The sequence below is a fragment of the Pocillopora verrucosa genome, chromosome 8 (assembly GCF_036669915.1).
Source record: "Pocillopora verrucosa isolate sample1 chromosome 8, ASM3666991v2, whole genome shotgun sequence".
NCBI lineage: Eukaryota > Metazoa > Cnidaria > Anthozoa > Scleractinia > Pocilloporidae > Pocillopora > Pocillopora verrucosa.
In genome coordinates, this window is record NC_089319.1 from 3,875,458 (window position 1) to 3,896,005 (window position 20,548).

The 20,548-nt window shown below is 38.9% G+C and overlaps 1 protein-coding gene across 3 annotated transcripts in view; it reads right to left on the reverse strand.

Annotated features, from left to right (window-relative positions):
* Positions 1-921: 921 nt before the first annotated feature.
* LOC131790995 (uncharacterized) overlaps positions 922-20,548 on the reverse strand; it is a 36,487-nt gene continuing 16,860 nt past the window's right edge. For 2 of the 3 annotated variants that reach the window (XM_066170783.1, XM_066170781.1), the window contains 12 exons: positions 19,716-19,787; positions 17,600-18,298; positions 13,503-13,592; positions 12,896-12,932; positions 11,068-11,423; positions 10,473-10,714; positions 9,899-10,194; positions 4,454-4,771; positions 4,170-4,314; positions 3,391-3,465; positions 1,536-2,775; positions 922-1,136 (listed from right to left, as the gene is read on the reverse strand). In XM_066170783.1, the coding sequence (XP_066026880.1) occupies positions 1,132-1,136; positions 1,536-2,775; positions 3,391-3,465; positions 4,170-4,314; positions 4,454-4,771; positions 9,899-10,194; positions 10,473-10,714; positions 11,068-11,423; positions 12,896-12,932; positions 13,503-13,592; positions 17,600-18,298; positions 19,716-19,787 (3,575 nt within the window). In that variant the 3' untranslated portion in view covers positions 922-1,131. The remainder of the gene's footprint in view (positions 1,137-1,535; positions 2,776-3,390; positions 3,466-4,169; positions 4,315-4,453; positions 4,772-9,898; positions 10,195-10,472; positions 10,715-11,067; positions 11,424-12,895; positions 12,933-13,502; positions 13,593-17,599; positions 18,299-19,715; positions 19,788-20,548) is intronic. The other variant, XM_066170782.1, reaches the window with a different exon arrangement.

The following is a 20,548-nucleotide window of genomic DNA, read 5'->3' on the forward strand; positions in this document are numbered from 1 at the left end:
TTTTGAGATAACAACAGGTCTGAGCTTTAAACTCATGAATTTGTTCGAGTTCTTGCTCGTTAAACAATTAAGAGCAACATAGTTTCACAGTAAGGCAGATGGAGGTTCGAACATATCACCGTAAAGTTCTCTTGGTAAAACAATTCCTAATATCCTCGGAGCGCTTTTCGTTTGGGTGTCTAATCATAACCGTCGATCAATGTAGAAAAAAATATCTAAAGAAACCATCGTAAACTCGAAGGAAAAAAAAATAAGGATAAAAAAACGGAAACTACTTGAAGGAAAACTACCACACGGAAAACTTCAGTGACTAAGTCGCGACTGTTTTTGGTTTGCATCTTAATGATTGAAATTAATTGCCGTGAGTTCTCTAAGCCAATCACAAAGCACGTTGAAGGATAACTCCCAGATAACTCTCGACACTTATCTGAAAATTGCTCCACTACTCGAACATTATACCACATCTTCGTGTCTCTGAGTCACAATTCTCCACACAGATGTGACGGATCCCCACGCAACAAGATTAGTTCGTGTCCGTGGAGAAAAGCTTTTTATCCCAAAATGATAAAGTTGCATTGCTTTATCGTCAAAAAAAAAATATACGGGAAATGAAAACAAATATAATATCAATTTAATGTTTATGAGTAACATACTTTCTTCTAAATTGTTGGTTCGGGTCTCTGGGTGAAACCACTGACTATTAAACTTCGGTATTGCACTACGAGGAAATTTATATCAAAACTAAAATATGTACATCTAAATCTGGGGATCCTACAAAGACCAATTTGGGTAAAAGTTTTCCTGGCTAATATAATGAAATAAAAATTTTAAAAAGACGTTATGAAGATTCCTAGGCGTGGGAAATTCTGTCAGGGTCCCGGTTTAAAAACACACTTCAGACATTTTCCATGTGCACGCAAAAAAAACCTTTTTTTATTCGTTACAGTCCCCACACGGGGGTAGCGCCTGGCGCTTACAAACAAACAAACAAACAAACAAACAAACAAACAAACGATCGCGTGTCCACGTTAATTGTCTAGTTTCTTCAGAAGTAAAAACTTCAGAGTTGAGTCACCATAGTGTTTGCTTCTCACGGTGTCTTGACAGGTTTACAGTCGATGTTCTGAGGTTCTACGCTGAAAAGTATAAGAGTTATTAAAGGCTTAAATCTACAATTTTAGAGAGAGTAAGATGATTTTCTTGTAGTAGTAGAAATATTGGTGAAGAGATAAAGGAATAGCCGGCAGGAAAGAGGGAAAGAAAAAGGGAGAAAGGTAGGAAGACATAAATGAAGGAAAGAAGGAACGAGAAAGAGTTAGGCATGAATAGATGAGCATACATATTTATGAATAAGTAAATAAATGAATGAATAAATAAAAGACAAATCGATAACTCAATAAACGAATGACGAGGAGAGCGAATAAATGGACAATAAAAGAGAAAAACAAATAAAAAGCAGACTCAAAAAAAACTGCTTCAATTGTCAAAGGTTTGAATAAAGTAAGGTAGGAAAGGAAAAAAGGGAAGCTGCCTACCAAAAACTTTTCTCCTCATCTCCCTTACAAGAATCTCGCATTGTTCTGCCCACTTGTACTTCTGTCTATAAGATTCCCGCACTCGTTGCATCTCTTTTAGCCGCTTTTTTCTCTCCTTTTGACAGACCTTCTTGATCGCCTTTGACCAGTCTTCGGGATTATCTGAGTTAACTACACAAAGTTCTCCAAATTCTACCTTCTGCAACGCTTTTGAAAAGCCTGAGTTATGGCCAGCAAGGACAGGCAAACCAGCGGATAAGGCTTCCAGAGCAGAGAGTCCAAATCCCTTTGTTCTTGAAGGCATGATAACCAGATCCATACGAAGAAGCAGTTCTTTCAATCGATTTTTATCCTCGATGTTTTCTTCGACAGACAGCTGGTTTTTAGAGACGCCATGTTGAAGAATCTTCGCTCCAAATGCGTCTTGTTTTTCTGGGGCCGCTCCAACGAATGTAAGATGATAGGAGTCGTTTTTCAGCTCATGACTTGCAAATGCCCCAGCGGCAATATCGTAGCCTTTTAGCTCGAAGTCTTCGTCATCACCACGCCCAAACATCAGGACCTGAAACTCGTCATTCTCGTTTAGCGACTGCTTCACATTAGTTAAATCTCTCACAATTCCCGGTGTAAATTCCACAACATCCTGATCTTTGTTGAAAGAGCGTAGCTGATTGGAGTAGAAACCTTTCAATTTAGGCCCAACTGCCATGACAAGGTCAGCTAATTTGCATAGACTAACCTCAAACTTGTTCTTTACTCCACTCTGTGTGACAGCATTCGGATAGTCCTTGCACATACTCAGTTCATCCGGAGCAGTGTGTACTACTTGAAGCCACTTGCAGTTATGAGATTGTCTAATCTTCTGAGCTTGTTGACCAAGCTTCAAGCCATGACCAATTACTACATCAATTCCAAGGTCTTTCGGTGGAAAAAACAATCCTTCGAAGGAACTGCACGCGATGAGTTCCTCTGCCTCAATAATAGTAATAAAATTTTTCGCAGCTGCTGCTTTTTCTTCCTCTCTACATGCACCGTGAGGAACAAGGACAGTGACTGCAGTGTCGGAACGGCTTGCTAAATGAATGGCGAGTTCTCTGTTAAACGTCGATAATCCACTTTTTAGTGAATTCCACTCGTCTGCTAAGATTGTAACATTCAAAACTTCTTTTGAGGAAATACTTGAAACTGTTTCTTCAAGTGCTTTCGGTGAGGGGAAAGATGTGCCAAATTCAAGCGCAACCTGAAATAACATAACAGGGTTCTGGAAACGTGCGATAAATTATATTAACTAAAACCCCACCTTAAAGTTCCCTACTGAATCTATCAGGGTGTGCATTCGTTGACCAATCACACAAACCGGACCTAAAACAATCGACTAGCAACAACCCTTCACGGAACCGTCTGACTATGACTTTTGCTGAGTTTGTCAAAACGCCAGTCACAACTACCAACAACAGTCCTTAGGGTCGTCAGGACTACACTCACCCGGACGATCGGCCTACATGACCAGTTTTAACGAACTGATACCTTTAAACGAAGACTGGAAAGCGCTAATAAAAACTAGTAAACTTGTGGGAGGCTTTTTTCAGCTCGCGACTTCATCAAAATCAAATGATCAATTATTATCATTTTTTTTTCCCGATGGCGACACATCTGATAGAATATGATATTGAACATAAGCTGAGGGAAATGTAAAGAACACGGAACTTTGAATAAATCTTTTTGTTTGATCCACTAGTAAGTTTAAGATCCGGAAAGATATGGACATACTTCATTGAAAACTGTGGATATCTAAAGGGTCAGTTGAAATTGCTAATTTCCTGTAGCTATTTTCTTTAACATTTTATAACCTTGCCTTTTTCACCTGATCTTCCTTTTGCTCAGGCATGGCTACCTGTGCTGTAGAAGGAAAGTACCTGGAAGAAGAGGTCTGCAACAGAGAAACTTAATTTCTTAGAAAAAATATTTTATCCGATATTTCTATCTATCAGTTCTCTAGCCTTGTCACTGGAAAATTGTTGTCAATTGGTTCATTTGACTCTATAAGGATATACACTATGCCCTGTGCCTTTACCGAGCTAGAGTCCCTTAAAGCCGAGGAGACTCTAGAGCAAATGTCATGGGATGGTCGTCGGTCATTTGAAAAGGAAACTTCATACATTAGCAGCCATTCACACATGTGATTTTGCTGCGGCTTTGACAACGATTTCTGTTACGATTTATTACCATGATTTCATGGGAACGTGAAATCGCCCTTGTGGTAGCGTCCTCATTTTATTTTCACTAACAATATGCACATGTCAGGCTGCAGCTAACGGTCTGACTAGATATCCCAGAAAAAGAGTAGTTTAGCTCTGCCAGTGGCAATTTGAGTGTACCTTAACCTTACCAGTACCAAATAGATGCAACGATATAAGATGGTGATAAAATAGAAAAAGAAGTGCAGCGACGGAGTTATTTGAAAGAGCTAACTTAATTTTCTGTGAAGCTTCCTTGTCACGCACTCATAGGGCGGGTGAATCCTGAGATTTACTCTGCCGAAGGGTTAGAGCTTCAAAAATTAAGTTTCTAAAACAGCTCCTAATCAAAACTTCCTCCCCTAGTCTAATATTTTCAACATCACATAGTACATACCTGATCTGGAACGGTCGGTTCGAAATACAGCGTGCATAATGTTTCCCTATATGATTGATTCCCCATGTACAACTCTACTTGCAGGTTACTGAGGTCGCTAACGGATACAGGCAAACTTCGTTCAAAAGATTCAGTTCCGAGAAACCTGGCACAAACAAATTAAACGAAGATATAAATACTAGGTATTCCTTTTTGTCCCGGCAAAGGATATGTTTCTCCTTACACATCTGCTCCAAGTTGTTGGAAACGATGGAAATAGGATGAGCAAAAATTGATAAACTCACGTCAAGAAGTTGTCTAGATTTTCTTCTTGCATCAAAGTAAATGCTTTGGAAAGAGACACAGATATCCGATCAGCTTTACACAGTGGCTTCAGCGAGTCTCCTTCCCCTTGAGCACAAACTGGAGATAGAGTATACACTTGTTCTTTAAGATGGAGTGGGAAGCAGCAAAGAGTCAGCATGTAGTTAGGAGGATTTCCTCTAGCACATAAACGAGCACAAAGTCCTACTTGTTGTAACATCAGTTTTCTACAGAGATCATCGGCAAGATTCTTTAGGATGGCAAAGGATCGTTTCAATGGGTCAATCCAAACCCAGTACCTAAAGGAAAACGACACAAACTCAACATCTATTCATATAGTCATCAAAGTGAAAAGAGCATTCCCGATCATTCATCATCAAATCAAAGCGTGCACATCTCAGAACAAGAGAATATAAACAAATAATCTCTTGCTGTAGCGGCCGACACAAGCGAAGCAAATTTCAACGACAACTATGAGTTTCGCTAGTGAAGACGCACTATGAAGCGAGGATATATTGTACGGAAAAAGACAAATCGTTTTATTAAGGTAGTCGAGGTATCCAAGTACTTATCGTAAACTGAAGTATGAAATTATAAGTAGTAGTAGTAGTAGTAGTAGTAGTAGTAGTAGTAGTAGTAGTAGTAGTAGTAGTAGTAGTAGTAGATCTTTATTTAAACTCAGTTAAGAATCTTCAGTTATACTAATAGTGTTTTAATTACAATCATTTGTAAAAAATTAAAATAACTATAAAAACTGATTTACAAGATTGCCGAGTGGGAATCGAATGTTTCAAGTGCGTGGTTGATTTCTTTCTTAAACTGCCCAATTGATCTAATCGCCTTAATATTCTCGGGAAGAGAATTCCATAGTAAGGCACCGCTATAGCCAAAGCTACGTTTCAAATAGTCAGTACGTGGCTTGGGTAAGTTTAACTTACGGAAAGAATCACGCAAGTCATAGTCTGTGTGTTGCTCACTGAATAAATCATGCAAGTACACTGGGGCTAACCCGTTGAGGGATTTAAACATCATTAAAGCTTTCTACTTTCTTCTTCTTAATGATAACTTGTCCCACTTCAAAGTTTCAAGAAGCAGGCTTGAGTTTACCTCATAGTTGGCTTGCAGAATAACCCTAGCTGCTCGGTTTTGCAATTTTTGTAGTTTCTCACATAGATAAGAAATCAATTCATCCCAAACGGGGGCACAGTAATCGAAATGAGGTTGGATTAAAGCGTTATATATTTGTACTGCAGTGGACTGGGAAATGAGGGACCTAATTCGCCTCAGAGCCCCTATTGCCGAGGATATCTTTCTGCATAGTTCTTTAATGTGATTAGACCACGAAAGTCGGTCATCAATAATTAAACCTAATGATTTGGCATGCTCAACCCTGCAAATTGGATGGCCATCTAATTGGATATTAATCTCACTACAATTTTCTGCAAGAAACTTTTGACGAGTACTAATCACCATAAACTCAGTTTTCGCGATGTTTAGACTAAGCTTATTGGCTTTCAGCCAGCTGTAAAGATTGTTAAGTTCAGAATTTGTTGCTTGTTCGAGTTCGGCAAAAGTGCAACCAGGGATGGTGATGTTAGTATCGTCGGCAAAAATTTTTGCGCAGGAAATATCGTGGCAATTAGGAAGATCATTTATATATATTAAAAAGAGCAGAGATCCCAGTATACTTCCCTGGGGAACCCCGCAGGTTAATCTACTTGCACTGGATAACGCTCCATTGACACTGCATTTTTGGGATCTATTACATAAGTAGGACGCAAAAAATCTTAGAGCACTTTGATCAACCCCATAGTTCGCAAGTTTCCGCAAAATTATTTCGTGATCGATTGTATCAAAGGCCTTTTTAAGATCAATAAATAGCACGCCATTTAAGAGACCGTTGTCAATATGAATTGACCAGTCGTTCGTTGTCTCAAGCAGCGCTGTTAGCGTGCTGTGCACTGATCGAAAGCCAGATTGGTACGTATTCAAGAGGCTACATCCTGAAGGTAATCATAAAGTTGACGATAAATAATTTTTTCGAAAATTTTTGAGACGAGTGGCAACACTGATATTGGTCGATAGTTCTCTAGCCCACGCTTGGATCCTTTCTTAAACAGCGGTGTAACTTTGGCAATTTTCCACTCGTTTGGAAAGATTTCAGCATCTTTACAGCTCTTAAAAATGTATGCTAAGGACGACCCGACAATACTGCTAGAAAGTTTTAAGAGTTTACAGGGAATTCTATCTAACCCAGTGGCTTTTTTTGTGTCTAGCTGGTTCAAAAGCCCGCATACAGTGCTAGCGCTTGGGGGTTTAAGAGAAAATATTGTGTCCGTGGGTTGTAGATAGAATTCTGGCTCAATGGTTGACGGTTGTATTTCACTTGCCAAATTTGATCCAATAGTTGCAAAAAAACCGTTAAAGACTTCTACAATTTCAGCCGCAGAAGAAATAGGTTCGTTGTTTACCTTAATTTCGGAAATAATTCGTACTCTGCCATATTTGCGTGAACTTAGGTCGTCAATCAGCTTCCATGTTTTTCGAGGATTCATTTTATTCACTTCTAAGTTATGCGTAAAATACTGTTTCTTTGCCGATTTAATGGCATTGTTTACTTCGTTTCGAGCTTTTTTATATCGCTCCCAAGCCGTCGTGCTATTTTCTTGAATAGCAATTTTCTTCATATAATTCCGTTTATAAATTTTGCGAGTCAGTTCATATGTAATCCACGGGGAGTGTTTATTGGAGACCCGTTTATTTTGAAGTGGGGCATGCTTATCAATTACTTCCAGAAATAAATTTTTCCAAGCATCCCACATCACTTCCGGATTTGTTTCTGAAAAAATTTTATGCCATGGCTGTTGTGCAACATCGTCGAGGAAATGGTGGTGGTTGAAAGCGCGTCTCAATCGTGCGATGACTACCAGTTCGCTCGTAGCAGATTTTAAGAGTCATAAAGACCAGAGAATGATCGCTGATACCGAGATGAACTACACCAGCTTTTGATATTTTTTCGGGCTAACTAGTTATACAGAGGTCAATCCATCCATTTTGATTACAAAAAGTTTTAAGTATCTTGTTGACACCTACCACTTTAACGGCGAGGACTTCATCACCAGACCTAAGGAAGAAGCTAAACTAAATTCTAAGATACAGACCAACATTCCAATCATTCCGATATAAAAGTAAGATCCCAAAATACTAGCTAAAACTCTAAAACAATTTCACAAAAGACTATCTTCAAGGATAAAGGAGAACCGCTTGAAAACGAATTCTAACAAAACTAATAACCGAGTGGGAAAAACGAACAGCTTACTAACAAAGCATGAACAACGTAAGCGACGTGTTACAAGGTTGCAAAGAAACTGGTATAAAAAACTGGGTGAAAATACCGAAAGACTAGATGTTTAAACAAGTATGAAGAGAAGTAACATAAGCACTTACATAACAGTCCCGCTTGTAAAAGTTTGACCAAAACGAACTTCGAGATAAGGTGGGCAAAAGGGCGCTTTTCGATAAACACGTCTTATCGTTAGCCCAACGCAAGATAACTAACTAAAATGCGGTTCTGGGTGGAACGTAAAGATCACGTCCCTAATGGACAAACAGTAACGTCACTATTGCGGTTTAACACGTTTAACAGGAAACAAACTTATAACAAATCAATTTCCGGTAGCAAAGGCGTGGCAGCCGTTACACTTGCGTAGAATCACGGATTAATTGCCAATGCATCGATCAATTCGCAGTTTCAACAACTCCCTTCCGGACAACCCACGGACATTTTACTGACGTCCGTGCCCGAGAAGGAGAAGAATTCGATCAAAGAGGTCTTTCCATGGGTGGGAAATTTGAACCTTGCCCGGGTCGGATGGGGCATTTGTAACGGAATTACGAATTTGAATCGGAAGTGTCAAGTCCTTCCAGCGGTATACACGAGCTCTTTTTTGAGATGGCAGAGATTAAGAACAGCGAAAAAAAAAGGCTTCAAACGCTGTGCAAATTGTTTTGAGATTGAGTAGTGTGATTTTTTTGGTTCTACAGCTTCAGTCACCGGTCGATGAGTAGAAAGTGGCAGCGCTGATATTGCCATTTTCACAAAATAGTTGTTATCCGCAGAGCATGCATGAACTGCTATTGAATAGGGAATGAGCCAACGCTGTAAATGTAAAACAATCCCCTCAATAAATATGAAATAAAATTCGTTCGAAGGTGTTGCATTCAATGGCTAAACACAACAGTATGATAAAATTTCACATCGTAGAACATATTAGAATTACGTTTACAACCGAAAGGCCATAAACCATGCCTTTTTTCTTCCCATTTAAACATTTTTTTTCATTATTTATTGACCATCAAATCCGGCGCTTAAGTGGGGAATTTAGAAGCAATTTTGGCCCTTGGGGTGCCGGGAATTTAAACGAACCAATCTTCAAAGGCTCAAAGGACCGGGGGTTGCCCAGAGGGGGGGATGTTGAAGCTTTGAAATGATCGACGTATAAATATTAACCAGTACAAAGGATTAAAGCCAGTACCCAGAATTGTTAAGAACATATTCTCAGCCTAAAGCAAAAATCCAAAATTTTTTACTTAGAAACTTTCTCAGATTAAATGCCATTTTACAGTAAACAGCCTAAATTTTATTACATAATCTTACCCCACTGAGAAAATTTCTAATGGAACTAACTGCTACTGTTGGTCAGTTTTCCACGCAATTCTCACGTGTTGAGACATTTGCTATCAATCAAATTCGCCTTAGTCTACGAACAGGCCATTGCTTGGTCTCGTCACGCAACGAAGGACAGAGTGCAATGGAGGAATGAGACTACAGGAAGCATGGCATCAATGCAGTTTCTTTTTGCCAACAATTATTCAGACAAAAGTAGCAATAGACTATAAAGCACGTGTGTCTGAGTTTATTTTGGATACATTGGAAGGTTTCTTTGCTCTCCACTGATCGATATTTTCATCGGATTCTTTTGAAAGTAATGGCTCTTTTCTTTTACAAAAATGCAAACATCAGTTACTAAGAAGCCTATTTCAACCCACCCATGGAAAAAAAAACACCTTTTGCATGCGTAGCATGCCTACGTTTACGTCACTTAAGGGCGGACAAAACAAATCGCTCTCCCACGAGATCTCGTTGATAAACGAGTCGTACTGCGATTTTTGTAATAAACTGAGATCCCTGAAAGGTCGATTAAGGTTTGTAATAAATACCTGTAGATAACGAATCGGATTTAGAGTAATAATTTAGTCGTTTGTTTTCCTTTGTTCTTGTTTTTTGCCTCTTTTCTGTAGTTTTGTACACCCTGATGTCACCAAATGATGCATGTCTTTTCTACAAAAGATTTACCACGACCCTACCCACGTGAATGCTTTGCAGTTTATTGCTTCTTTCAAAACAGCCAGAAGAGTATACTTACTCTAAGAAGTGATTTACTGTAAACGTCACTGTCCCATTTTCAAGAACCGCTATATTTTCTAACTGCTCTGTGACTTCACTCCATTCTCTTTCAACCTCTTCAGAGTTTCGGCAAAATATCCTGATGTCAGTGGCCAAATAATCCGGAAATGTAGGTATGTCTTCTCCGAGTATAACAGGGATTGTGAGCCTAGCAGGTGCTAAAAGCTGAACTGGTTCAGAAGGTGAGATATGAAGAATAGGTCCAGCAACTAGTCGTTCTTTCAATTTAGCATTGCTGCATGGAACCTCTTGCACCTTCAAAGAAAGATGAAGCTGTACAGAGTGGACTAATGAAAACTCAAAAGCGCCCCAATTTAATAAAGAGTCGGTAAGGAACTAAAACTAAAACTAAATTCACAATCACCTCTCACAGAAGTCGCTGACTGAATTATGTGCATCGAAACATCATGCTTATCGAATCATATGCTGAAGAGTCTACCTTCGTGTCCAAAAATCTTGTCTTTAACAGCAAAAGCTTAATGTTAATATGTAAAATATTAATATATGTTCTGGTAGAAGTAATGTACAAGTACCTTTACGGTAAGAGCGAAAGTTTGTCCTGTAGGAAGAGAACTCTCAGGGAAGGTTACACTCACTCCTGGATGGTCTGACGGAATGCAAGGAAAGGAAGATGACAAAGTCGAAGGGTTTTTAAACATGAAAGACTTGAGACGCCAGACCACCGCAAATGAAGAAAAACTTGTAATTTCTGCCTCTGCAAACGGAAATAACCAGTCTGGAAATTCTTCCACGCCGGAATGCTCATCTTTGATATCTGTAATGAGGCAGATGGTGTTGTTAACTTTCCTAGTGACAATCAAGAAACCCTACATTTTCAATCACATATCTTTGATGATTCAGCTTCAGTTCTTTAAATTTGTGTCTGGCAAGCACGATTGTCATATCAGAGACGTAAAACAAATGAAGTGGTAGCTGAACAATCACACAAGTTAAAAATGTACATTAAAACGACCAAATTCAGTCACAAACTAAGTCCACAGGAAAGAAATACAAAGCCTGTGTATCTTCTTAAGCAATCAAAGTTGCTTGTGGTTTTGTGCAAAGAAAGAGGTCAAGTTGTCTAAGGAAGGATGGCTGCACCCTGTAAATTACCAACATAGCCACTACCTGATGGTGTCCAAGCCCATCTGGTTTCCAAGTCCCTCCAATCATTGGTCTTCTCATTGGTCAATTCTTTGATCACCAATTCGTATCCTTTAATGTCACTAGCACTGTGGGATAAAGCCAACTTCACTTTCATATTGAATTCGTAACGTTTCTCTGTACCAGGAAGGCTTCCACGGCCTAGTTCCATCACACTGCTCACTAAGGCCTCATTTCTTCCAAGGGGTGGTGATAGAATCTGCAGATTCCATAAAAAACATGTGACCTCTGTACATGTTGGAAGAGCTTTAGGAGGGATCATCACACGCGATGGAACGTTTTGGACCATTAGTACCCCTCCTTCCTCGGTAATCTTGCTTCTGTAAAATGAGAAATGTGAAATCATATAAAAAAAGAAGGGGAACAAGGAAGGGTGTTTCACTGAACATTCTTTTTATTATAATTAATAATGGTACTAGGACCGAGTGGAGTCCGATTCGGTCTTTAATCATGCGAGTGATTAACAAAATTGGACGACCGCGAAGCAGAAGTCCGATTTGTTTATCACAAGTACTATTACAGACAGAATTGGACGAAAAGAAATCCTGTTACCAATTAATCCTGACCATTTCAATTTCCGAAAAAAACAAATACACCTAGAACAAATATCTTCAGTGGAGACAATGTCTTCAGTTAAAAATTTCTCCATTTTGGAAATTGCCTTGATTTTCTTTAGATATGATGTTGTTGCTATGGTTACTGTGATTAATTCTATGATTGGTGGATTTAGCTGGGTGGACCTAGTATGATTGGCTGCTTCAACTGTCCGATTACAGCCAAATGTCCGATTACAACTGTACAGAGTGATTTGTGATATATAAAGCAGCTGATGCACCAATCACATTTGAGGAAATTGTAATGGTTATGATTAATTGTTAAATTCAACGCACGCTATTTCTTTTTACTGTTCCAAACGCGCTTCGTTTGAATTCATATATCGCAATATTTATCGCAATGTTTGTCGCGTAAAACGTTTAAATTAAGTCGCGTAATCTAGATGTTCAGTTCAGCTTTAACCGAGCTAACCAGTTTTTGTACTATTTCTAACCAGTTACTTGCCACGATTACGGAGGCAGTCAAGAAGTAAGTTTGCAGATGATTTCCAGGTTATTACACTTAATTCTCAGTTTGTTTTTAACGCTTGTGAGGCCGAGTGCCAACGTTGTTTCTTTGTATTTTAGACTGAATTGTGTTATTAAATTAAATACGGTTCTTCCTCTGTATTGGCTGTTTAGTATTCTTTTCGATGGAACAAAGGGCACTGTCATCAACAAAAACAGAAATATAATAATGATAATAATAATAATAATAATGACAATAATAATAATAATAATGATATTAATAATCAAATAATAACTCTCTGTGCATGCTGTTCAATGCAAACATTTCTAGCAAATTTTCTTCCGTCACATGATTGCATAAACAATTATTTACCTTAGGTACTCCAAATTTTATGTTGAACGGAAGAACTAATTAAGTATTGCTCTACCGGAGCGTGCCAAACATGAGATGATAAATAACCAACAAGGCGAACATTCCTAAGTTGGTAATAATAATCTCATATTCTGCAAACCTGAGTAGAATAATTGTTTTATTAAAAATGCACACAAAAATAAATTTGCTCTTTTCCAACAATGCTACATGGCTCGCTTACAGATATTTCTTTCTCATTTTGCTGACAAATTCATCGAACATATTTGTTGAAGCCAGGCAATGAGGTTACATGCCTATGTTCAGTCAATCAGAAGGCAAAAAATTTAACAACTATACTCAACTTTTCAAATATACTTACCTCCAAACACTGATCTTGTTATTCGTTGTATAAAACTCTTTTTAATTTCCAGGGGAAGAAAACATGAAAAAAGAAGGGAAAAAATTAAACAGTCAAACTAAAGACTATTACCTCAAGTTTCAAGACTTAAGGTCGAGTTACTGTAACAGATGAAACATATGATAGTTCTCTTTAAATTAAGTTGTACAACAAAAAGGAAAACCCAGGTAAATACAATAACCCATCTGAAGCAAGGAAAACATCACAAGAAGCCATTGGGAGTGAGTCACACCTCAACAAAAGAGGATAACCAAAGGAATCTACATTTCTGCACTCTTGAAGAAACCCCTGAAAACAATATTCCAGTTGCAGGTGCTCTTTCAGAATATTACATGCCCTAAAGGGAATCCATGCAGTTGTCTTTAATTCTATGACAGAAGAACAAGTTTACCAGCCAGTGTTAAAATAATTAAAGACTACAAGTTGTGGTATAGATTTATCTCAAGCAAGTTCCCTGGGCTTGAATGTTTGTAAATGTTCCAAATATTTACAACATCTACCACTGTATAAATTTAGTATCTCATATTAGATTTGACTTAATCTGATCCAGATTCTTTTTTCACTTTACCTTTTCTTTCCTGAAGTCTCATAGTTTTAGTTAGTTCTTCTTGTTCTTTTTCACGACCAGTGGTGAACATGTCAGATGGGGGTGAAGTACCTAAGAAGACCAAAAAGTGTAGAGCAAAATTAGCATTCAGTGTATTCCACATGTTTAACTCAAATGTACCCATTCCTTCAACCCTCACAACAGCCAACTTAATATTCCTTTAAACTGAATGACAAATTGGGGAAAATTCTACATTTGAAATGATGGAAAAAAGGAGCGTGTCCAAAAGAGCACCAGGCAGTTGTGCAACTGCAATCTCACAGATTTCAATGAAACTTTGCCAGTTTAAAGGGTCTACCAAAAAACTCAAACAGGCAAACTGGTTTCTGTTTTGGTTACTTCCAGGGGTAAAGAGGTTTGTTTTCAGATGGGTTGAAGAACCTCAGTCCTAGGTTTTCATCAAAGAAATCGCTTCAAAATAGATAAAATATATGAAGCTCTCAATTCGATGGTATTTAACCAATTACTCTGAGACTTTACATACATACATCCTTAATTAATGTGCAACTCGAGTATCAGTCAATTTGACTGATGGCTTGTCAATTAACAGAGGCAAATAAATGACTGTGTTTTAAAACTTTTCGATTCATCCAAATATTTGATAACTTTGAGGTCAAATATCTTCCTTTGCCAGAAAGCTACAACATTAATTTTAATTCCCCTTCATAATCCATCATTTCAACTCTGAAAACCATCAAAAAATCTTTGGGCGCTACAGTATTTTAGTCTTGGATGCCTTTTAAAATCTGTGACTGTGACAAGCTTCTCTCAACTACACCTGTTGCGCAATTCTGGCTTCAGGCAGTCATGTGAGCAAAAATCGTAGCGTTTCTTTCTTCTGTCGTCTATTACTTCGGAGATTTGCTAAAATTGGCAAATATGTATTTTGTGCGGCACAAAACATTCAGTAGTATATATGATTATTTATTATCATTATCGCACAGTTTACAATATGATTGCGAGGGGTATGCAGATACTGTAGAGGCACTCACAAAAACAGTTTGGAGGCGGGTGATCCTCCCTCAGACTTTGGAACTGCGACAAGGTTATAGCGCAGACCAGCTGGCACAGTTTGGATCACCTCGGGGCCTCTTTTAAGGCTCATCACACCAGAAACCTCCAGCAAACTAGTCATAGATGCAGGTGATTATCAGTAATGTGCATAGATCTCTGACCTTAGGCCATCACGAGAAATACCCAATCAGTCACGGACAGAACAAGAAAGCGAGATACTCATGTCAAGAGGAAGGGTGTATTAAAACGTTTCAGTGATTCACTGCCTTCCAAAAAGTACCTTGACATAGGCAAACACAAAGTGAAGCTGACAAAAGAATGAGATGAGGAGGAAATGGAGGGAGGCTCGCCATTCTGTAGGGGTGGCTATGTTCAAGGTCGGACCTCAGGCAAAAATTCTTACAAACAGTTCCTTACTAGCCAGGGGGGCTTTGGGTGGGCCCTTTGAAAAACACGAAAAGCAGCTACCTTTTCTCAGAAAGCAAATAATTATCTCCTAGATGTGTGCTGGATAGGGGAGGAAACCACTATGACAATCGCCTTTAATTTGGCTTCCCAAATAAAGAGTTTTGAGGAGCGACACCGACCAGAATTGTTGTCTAAGACTGACTGGTTGATAGAGCAGCAGATCACTTGATACTTCAGGTGACTATCTGCCCTGACAAAAACTGGTTCACTGAAGAGGTCCCCCTCTGTAAGTATGAATGAGGACAAAGAGGCGGATGACAATAATTTAACTTCAGAGGTTGAAACTGACTGAACAAGGTTGAAGATAACCAGGGACCTTGCAAAATTTCGACAAAGACTTCAGGAGAGGGTACAGCAGGTATTAGGCTACAAAAAAGTTGAGTTTCAGTCTGCACATCGTAAAAATCATAGCACGGAAACGGCTCTTGTCAGAGTCACGAACGATATTCTCATGAAAATGAACACTCAAGAAGTCACCTTGCTGGTCACGCTCGATCTTAGCGCCGCTTTCGACACGGTTAATCATAACATCCTCCTCACTCGTCTGAATGAGGAGCTTGGGATATGCGGATTGGCCTTGGAATGGTTCAGGTCGTATCTGGCGAAAAGAGGTCAGCGAGTCTCCATTGACGGATCTCTTTCAGAGCGCTTTAGTCTGGAGTGTGGTGTTCCACAAGGGTCATGTCTGGGCCCCCTGCTTTTTCTCATCTATGTATCCAAGCTATTCAGGGTAGTTGAGGATCATCTCCCACACGTGCATTGCTATGCCGACGACACACAGATTTATCTGAGTTTCAAACCTATTATTAACACATCCCAGGAAGATGCAGTACGTGCGATGGAATGTTGTATTGAGAAGATCAGGCGCTGGCTGATCCACGACAGACTCTTTCTTAATGACGATAAGACTGAGTTTATTATTATTGGAACTCGCCAGCAGCTTAACAAATTGTAGGCTATGAATATTAAAGTAGGTGGTTCAGAGAGAAAACCTAGCTACCAAGTTAAGAACCTTGGAAGCTGGCTTGATCCAAACCTGAATATGCGCCACCATACCACTGATGCATGTAAGGCGGGCTTCTTCTACTTACATAATATTAGACGCATAAAGAAGTATTTATCGAGAGACAGCTTACTCACCCTGGTACACGCATTCATCACGAGCAGGTTAGATTACTGTAATGCTTTATGGTGTGGCCTTCCCAAAGAGCAAATAGCTAAGTTACAACGCGTGCAAAATGCTGCCGCTAGATTAATTATGGATATCGGGAAATATTCTCACATCACTCCAGCACTCTATGAGTTACACTGGTTACCTGTGCCAGCGCGTATACATTTTAAGATTCTATTATTGGCTTTTAAAGCCATTCACGGCCTCGCACCCGCATATATTAGCAATCTTTTGGTTATCAAACACAAGTCCTCGTACAATCTTAGATCTAACTCAGGTATTTTATTAGAGCCACCAAGAGGTAAAATGCTGGCAACCCTGGGTGAACGTGCATTTCAGGCGGCTGCACCGCATCTATGGAATGAGCTACCATTGCAATAACGCAATATTGAATCTGTAGAAATTTTAAGAATTCAATTAAGACTTTTCTTTTCAGGCAATTCTTCAATAGTAGTAAAGTTATGAATTTTATATAGCCAAGTTAACTGTAATATGTTAATATTTTTGGAATTAGTTGAGATTTTAATATTTAGAGACACTAATTGTAAAGCGCTATTGATCTGTCATTGTAAATAGCGCTCTATAAGAAATAAATTATTATTATTATTATTAAAAATTCAGACCTTTGCATCTCACTTTCCTTTCAGATTTATCGTCATTACCAACGAAAACAACTGGCTATGACTTCGGGTTTTTTCATCAACATAAAATTTGCAGGAAGCCTACTGGTAAAAGTATTGCTGGGTCATTCTGTAAGTCACGCAGTTCAACACCGGCAACACTCAATCGACAGAGGTGTCAGTTTACATGTAGTTATAGAATGCTTGAAAAAATGCAGACATTGTACGATCGAAGCCAGCAAATACAAATAGAGATCCGCAAAATATTCGGATCCAGGAATTTATGGTTCGGGAGGAACTAATGTTGACCCCGAAAACACAATTTTTTCGTTTTACGCTAGAGGCTGAGTAAGGCCTTAGTACAGTTGCAGGAGAGAATGCGTCTTGTCATCGACAGTTCATTAAGAGTTTAAGCTTTATTTCCGACTCTTTCTTTCGACGAATCCGACTAGGTAAATATAGGGAATCTATTTCAACTACGAGTTCTCTGTACTTCTCGCACAAAGAAAAAAAATAACTCGCTCATCACCCGAAAAAAAGCATGGAAAAGACAACACCTGGTCTTTTTCCAATTTTGGGTCGCAAGAAAGGGGTCATTCCAATGGAAGATATTTCTCCGAGTTTGAGCTACTTTTAAAGTAGGCATTTTATGTTACTGACATGAACTGATTGTTGAATTGCGTATTACCCTGTGACGAGAGGCCCTTCAATCTTCCTCTTCAAGTTTCTCCTCTCAGGAAAGATCAAAAGGCAGTTGCACAGATTTTACTGTTAATACACAATACCTTTGTCTCCTGCTCTCTTTTTAGGATTAACGACTGCTTCCTTTAATTCATCCGGGCTTCCACCAATTTCATCCATTGTTTCTTTGATGCTGACTTCATCCTCGATGCACTGCTTAAAAAGCTCTTTATAGTGTACTTCGAAATCAGGATTCATGTTTTCATCTTTCAGATCATGGATAGCACTTTGGTAACCAGCTCCTCCCAGTCTCACCAATGCATCTTGGATGTCCTGCCAGTATTGATTGAATGTTGGGTCATCTATGAAGGCCTCGCTGGCATGACCATACACTGTGTTTCTGTAGCACTTGATGCGAACGATATCTGCCTCAAGGGTTGTGTCTGCCGCAGGAGGAAGTGTGTCCCAGCCGTTAGTTGGGCGAACAAGACCGCATATGTTCCTCAGCAAAACCATCAATAGAGGGATATCGAAACGCGTTGATGAAACTGCAGATTTGATGGTAGGATATAGTTCCGTCCACTGAGAACGACTAAGAATTCGTTTCCTTCGAAGTGATTGTAAGACTTCACGAACTGGGGGACTTGACAAAACTGCGATCAGTTCTCCTGGTGGACGCCTCTTATCAAAAGTCTCTCTAAAGATATGTGCACTGACATCCACCAAAAGCCTGCATAACTGGGCGTAATTAGATGTCTCTTTTGTTGAACGAAACGATGGGGCCACTGCTGAGGCCATCTTTCCTGAAATAAAAAAGATCATCCTACGTCAAAAAACACAAAAAGCGTATCAAAGTACTGAAAAAATTACTGAAGAAAAGTTTGGAGCCGATATGAGGTTATCTGGCCTAGAATTCATTTCGCACCGGATGCTGAGTGGATAGCGCTATCCATCCTTCCTACACCATTTTTAACATCTGTAAATTATGCGGGTATTTTTCTTTTTTCTACATTTCCTATAAAACCAAAGTTACGCTACAAATAGAGATATTAAGCATTCATGCCTTGCCATAAATTTGACATTAACAACAGGGATGCTACCATGACAACTTTGACATCTATGTATTTATTGTGTCTGGAGGGCTCATTTCCCAGACAGGAACAAGAATCATTAGCTTCATCTAATAGGAAATTTTTTTCGTCATACTTTGTATCAATTGAATATCATAGCGCTGCAATGATTCTTCAAACGTTCATCACATAAGTAGTTATCACTACAACAAGTAGTTTTATTTAAACTGGAGCCTTCGGTTCATGATCTCACTCTGGAAACCTGAGAACTCCACCAACTGCTTTTACGTCATCACAAATGGTACGTTGAGCTACCAAAGGGTGCTCTAGCAAGTTCTCTACTTCAATCTCTTTGTTGACAGAAAACCCCCGCTATACAGATGCCTGGCCATGTGACAGCAACAGCAAAATTTTCAAAAGGTCAAAGAGTGTAACATGGTTCTCACCAGTCATGTGGGTGAAAAAAATTTAATCAACCCGAAGAACGGGTAAAGGTAAAGAATCTGATCCTACCGACGCGTCCTCTTTGGAAAACTTTCACTCTCGATTTTCTTTTGGCTGCCATCTTGTTAGTCGTGTTATTGGAACCCAATTACTTATCCTTACTGAACATTAAATGAACATTTCCTATATTTTTCCGTAAGGACACTTTAATATTCTAAACCGACACCCGTCGTCGAGTTTTTACATTTTTATAACCTAAACCACTGCGATTTTATTACGTTGGACATTGACTTTTTCGAACTTGGTGGCTCCTAAAGTAGCCGGTTTTTTTGGTGAAGACCTAGGTCCTAGTATTTTGCTCTCAAAATGGCGGTGATTTTAGATTTCTCTTCGAGGGGGGGCATTGGGGCCTATTAGAAACCGCAAAACCGTAGCAAAAATCATCCAAAACCGAAAAAAAATTCGATCAAAACTGAAAACCGCATGTAAAACTGTCAAAACAGATACATCTTCACATCCCAGTTATTAAAACCCTAATCGATCCGATACAGTGGTGACAAGTGTAAAGTACATTAATTTCATTACAGGATTTATGAATGCCATGGACTTCGCATCGGTAGGATCGAATTCGTTACCTTAACCCAATGAGCACCATATTTAAATTACATTAACTTCAAAAAAAATTCAAACTGATTATTCTGTTCACCTTTCCTTCCCGAAGGCTCTTCTAATTTTTTTTCATGACCAGTGATGGGTACTACAATGAGGGGTGACGTACCTAAGGGTAAAAGAGGCAGAGAGAGATTAGCATTAATTCACAGCCTCTCTTCAGATGTTTTGTTGCGATAAGAGGAAATGTGTACAATTATATTAAATAATTGATGCCACATTATTGTATGAGATAATTCTTCGAACATTTTTCACATAATGGTCACTGTTCACAACAACCATAATAACATAATACATTTATAATTTAGAGCAACTATTATGTATTTTACCACACGCCGACTCATTATCATCTTTAGCTAAATTAGAGAATGAGACAATGCCAAATTTGGATTAATCTTTAGCTGACTCTCACCCTGTGGACACCTCGCTATTACAGACACCTTGCCACAATGGACAGGAGCCAACCCCTGGGGAAACGTGTAAAGAAATGACTGAAATAAACTCCATATGAAACGGACTCTTGCTGTTGCTATAAAGTTTTACTTATTTTATCTCTCGCCATAGCAGACACTTAAATACTTCATCCAAAATCCTGACTCACATAATATAAAGCAACTTTATGATAAAGGAAAACAAAGAAACCATTCTTCAGTTGGGTGCAAACATTTGAATTTCTATCGTACCCTTTTATTACGGACTCTCGCTATTGCAGACACTACATCACCCCCCACCCCCCATGGTGTCTGCAGCAACAGCAGTTGACTGTGCTTGGAAAAGTAACAACTGACATAACTGTTAAAAGAATTTAAGAATATTCTAATTATCACCTAAGAATTTTAATTTTGACTAATCCTTAGCTTCAGGGTCTCT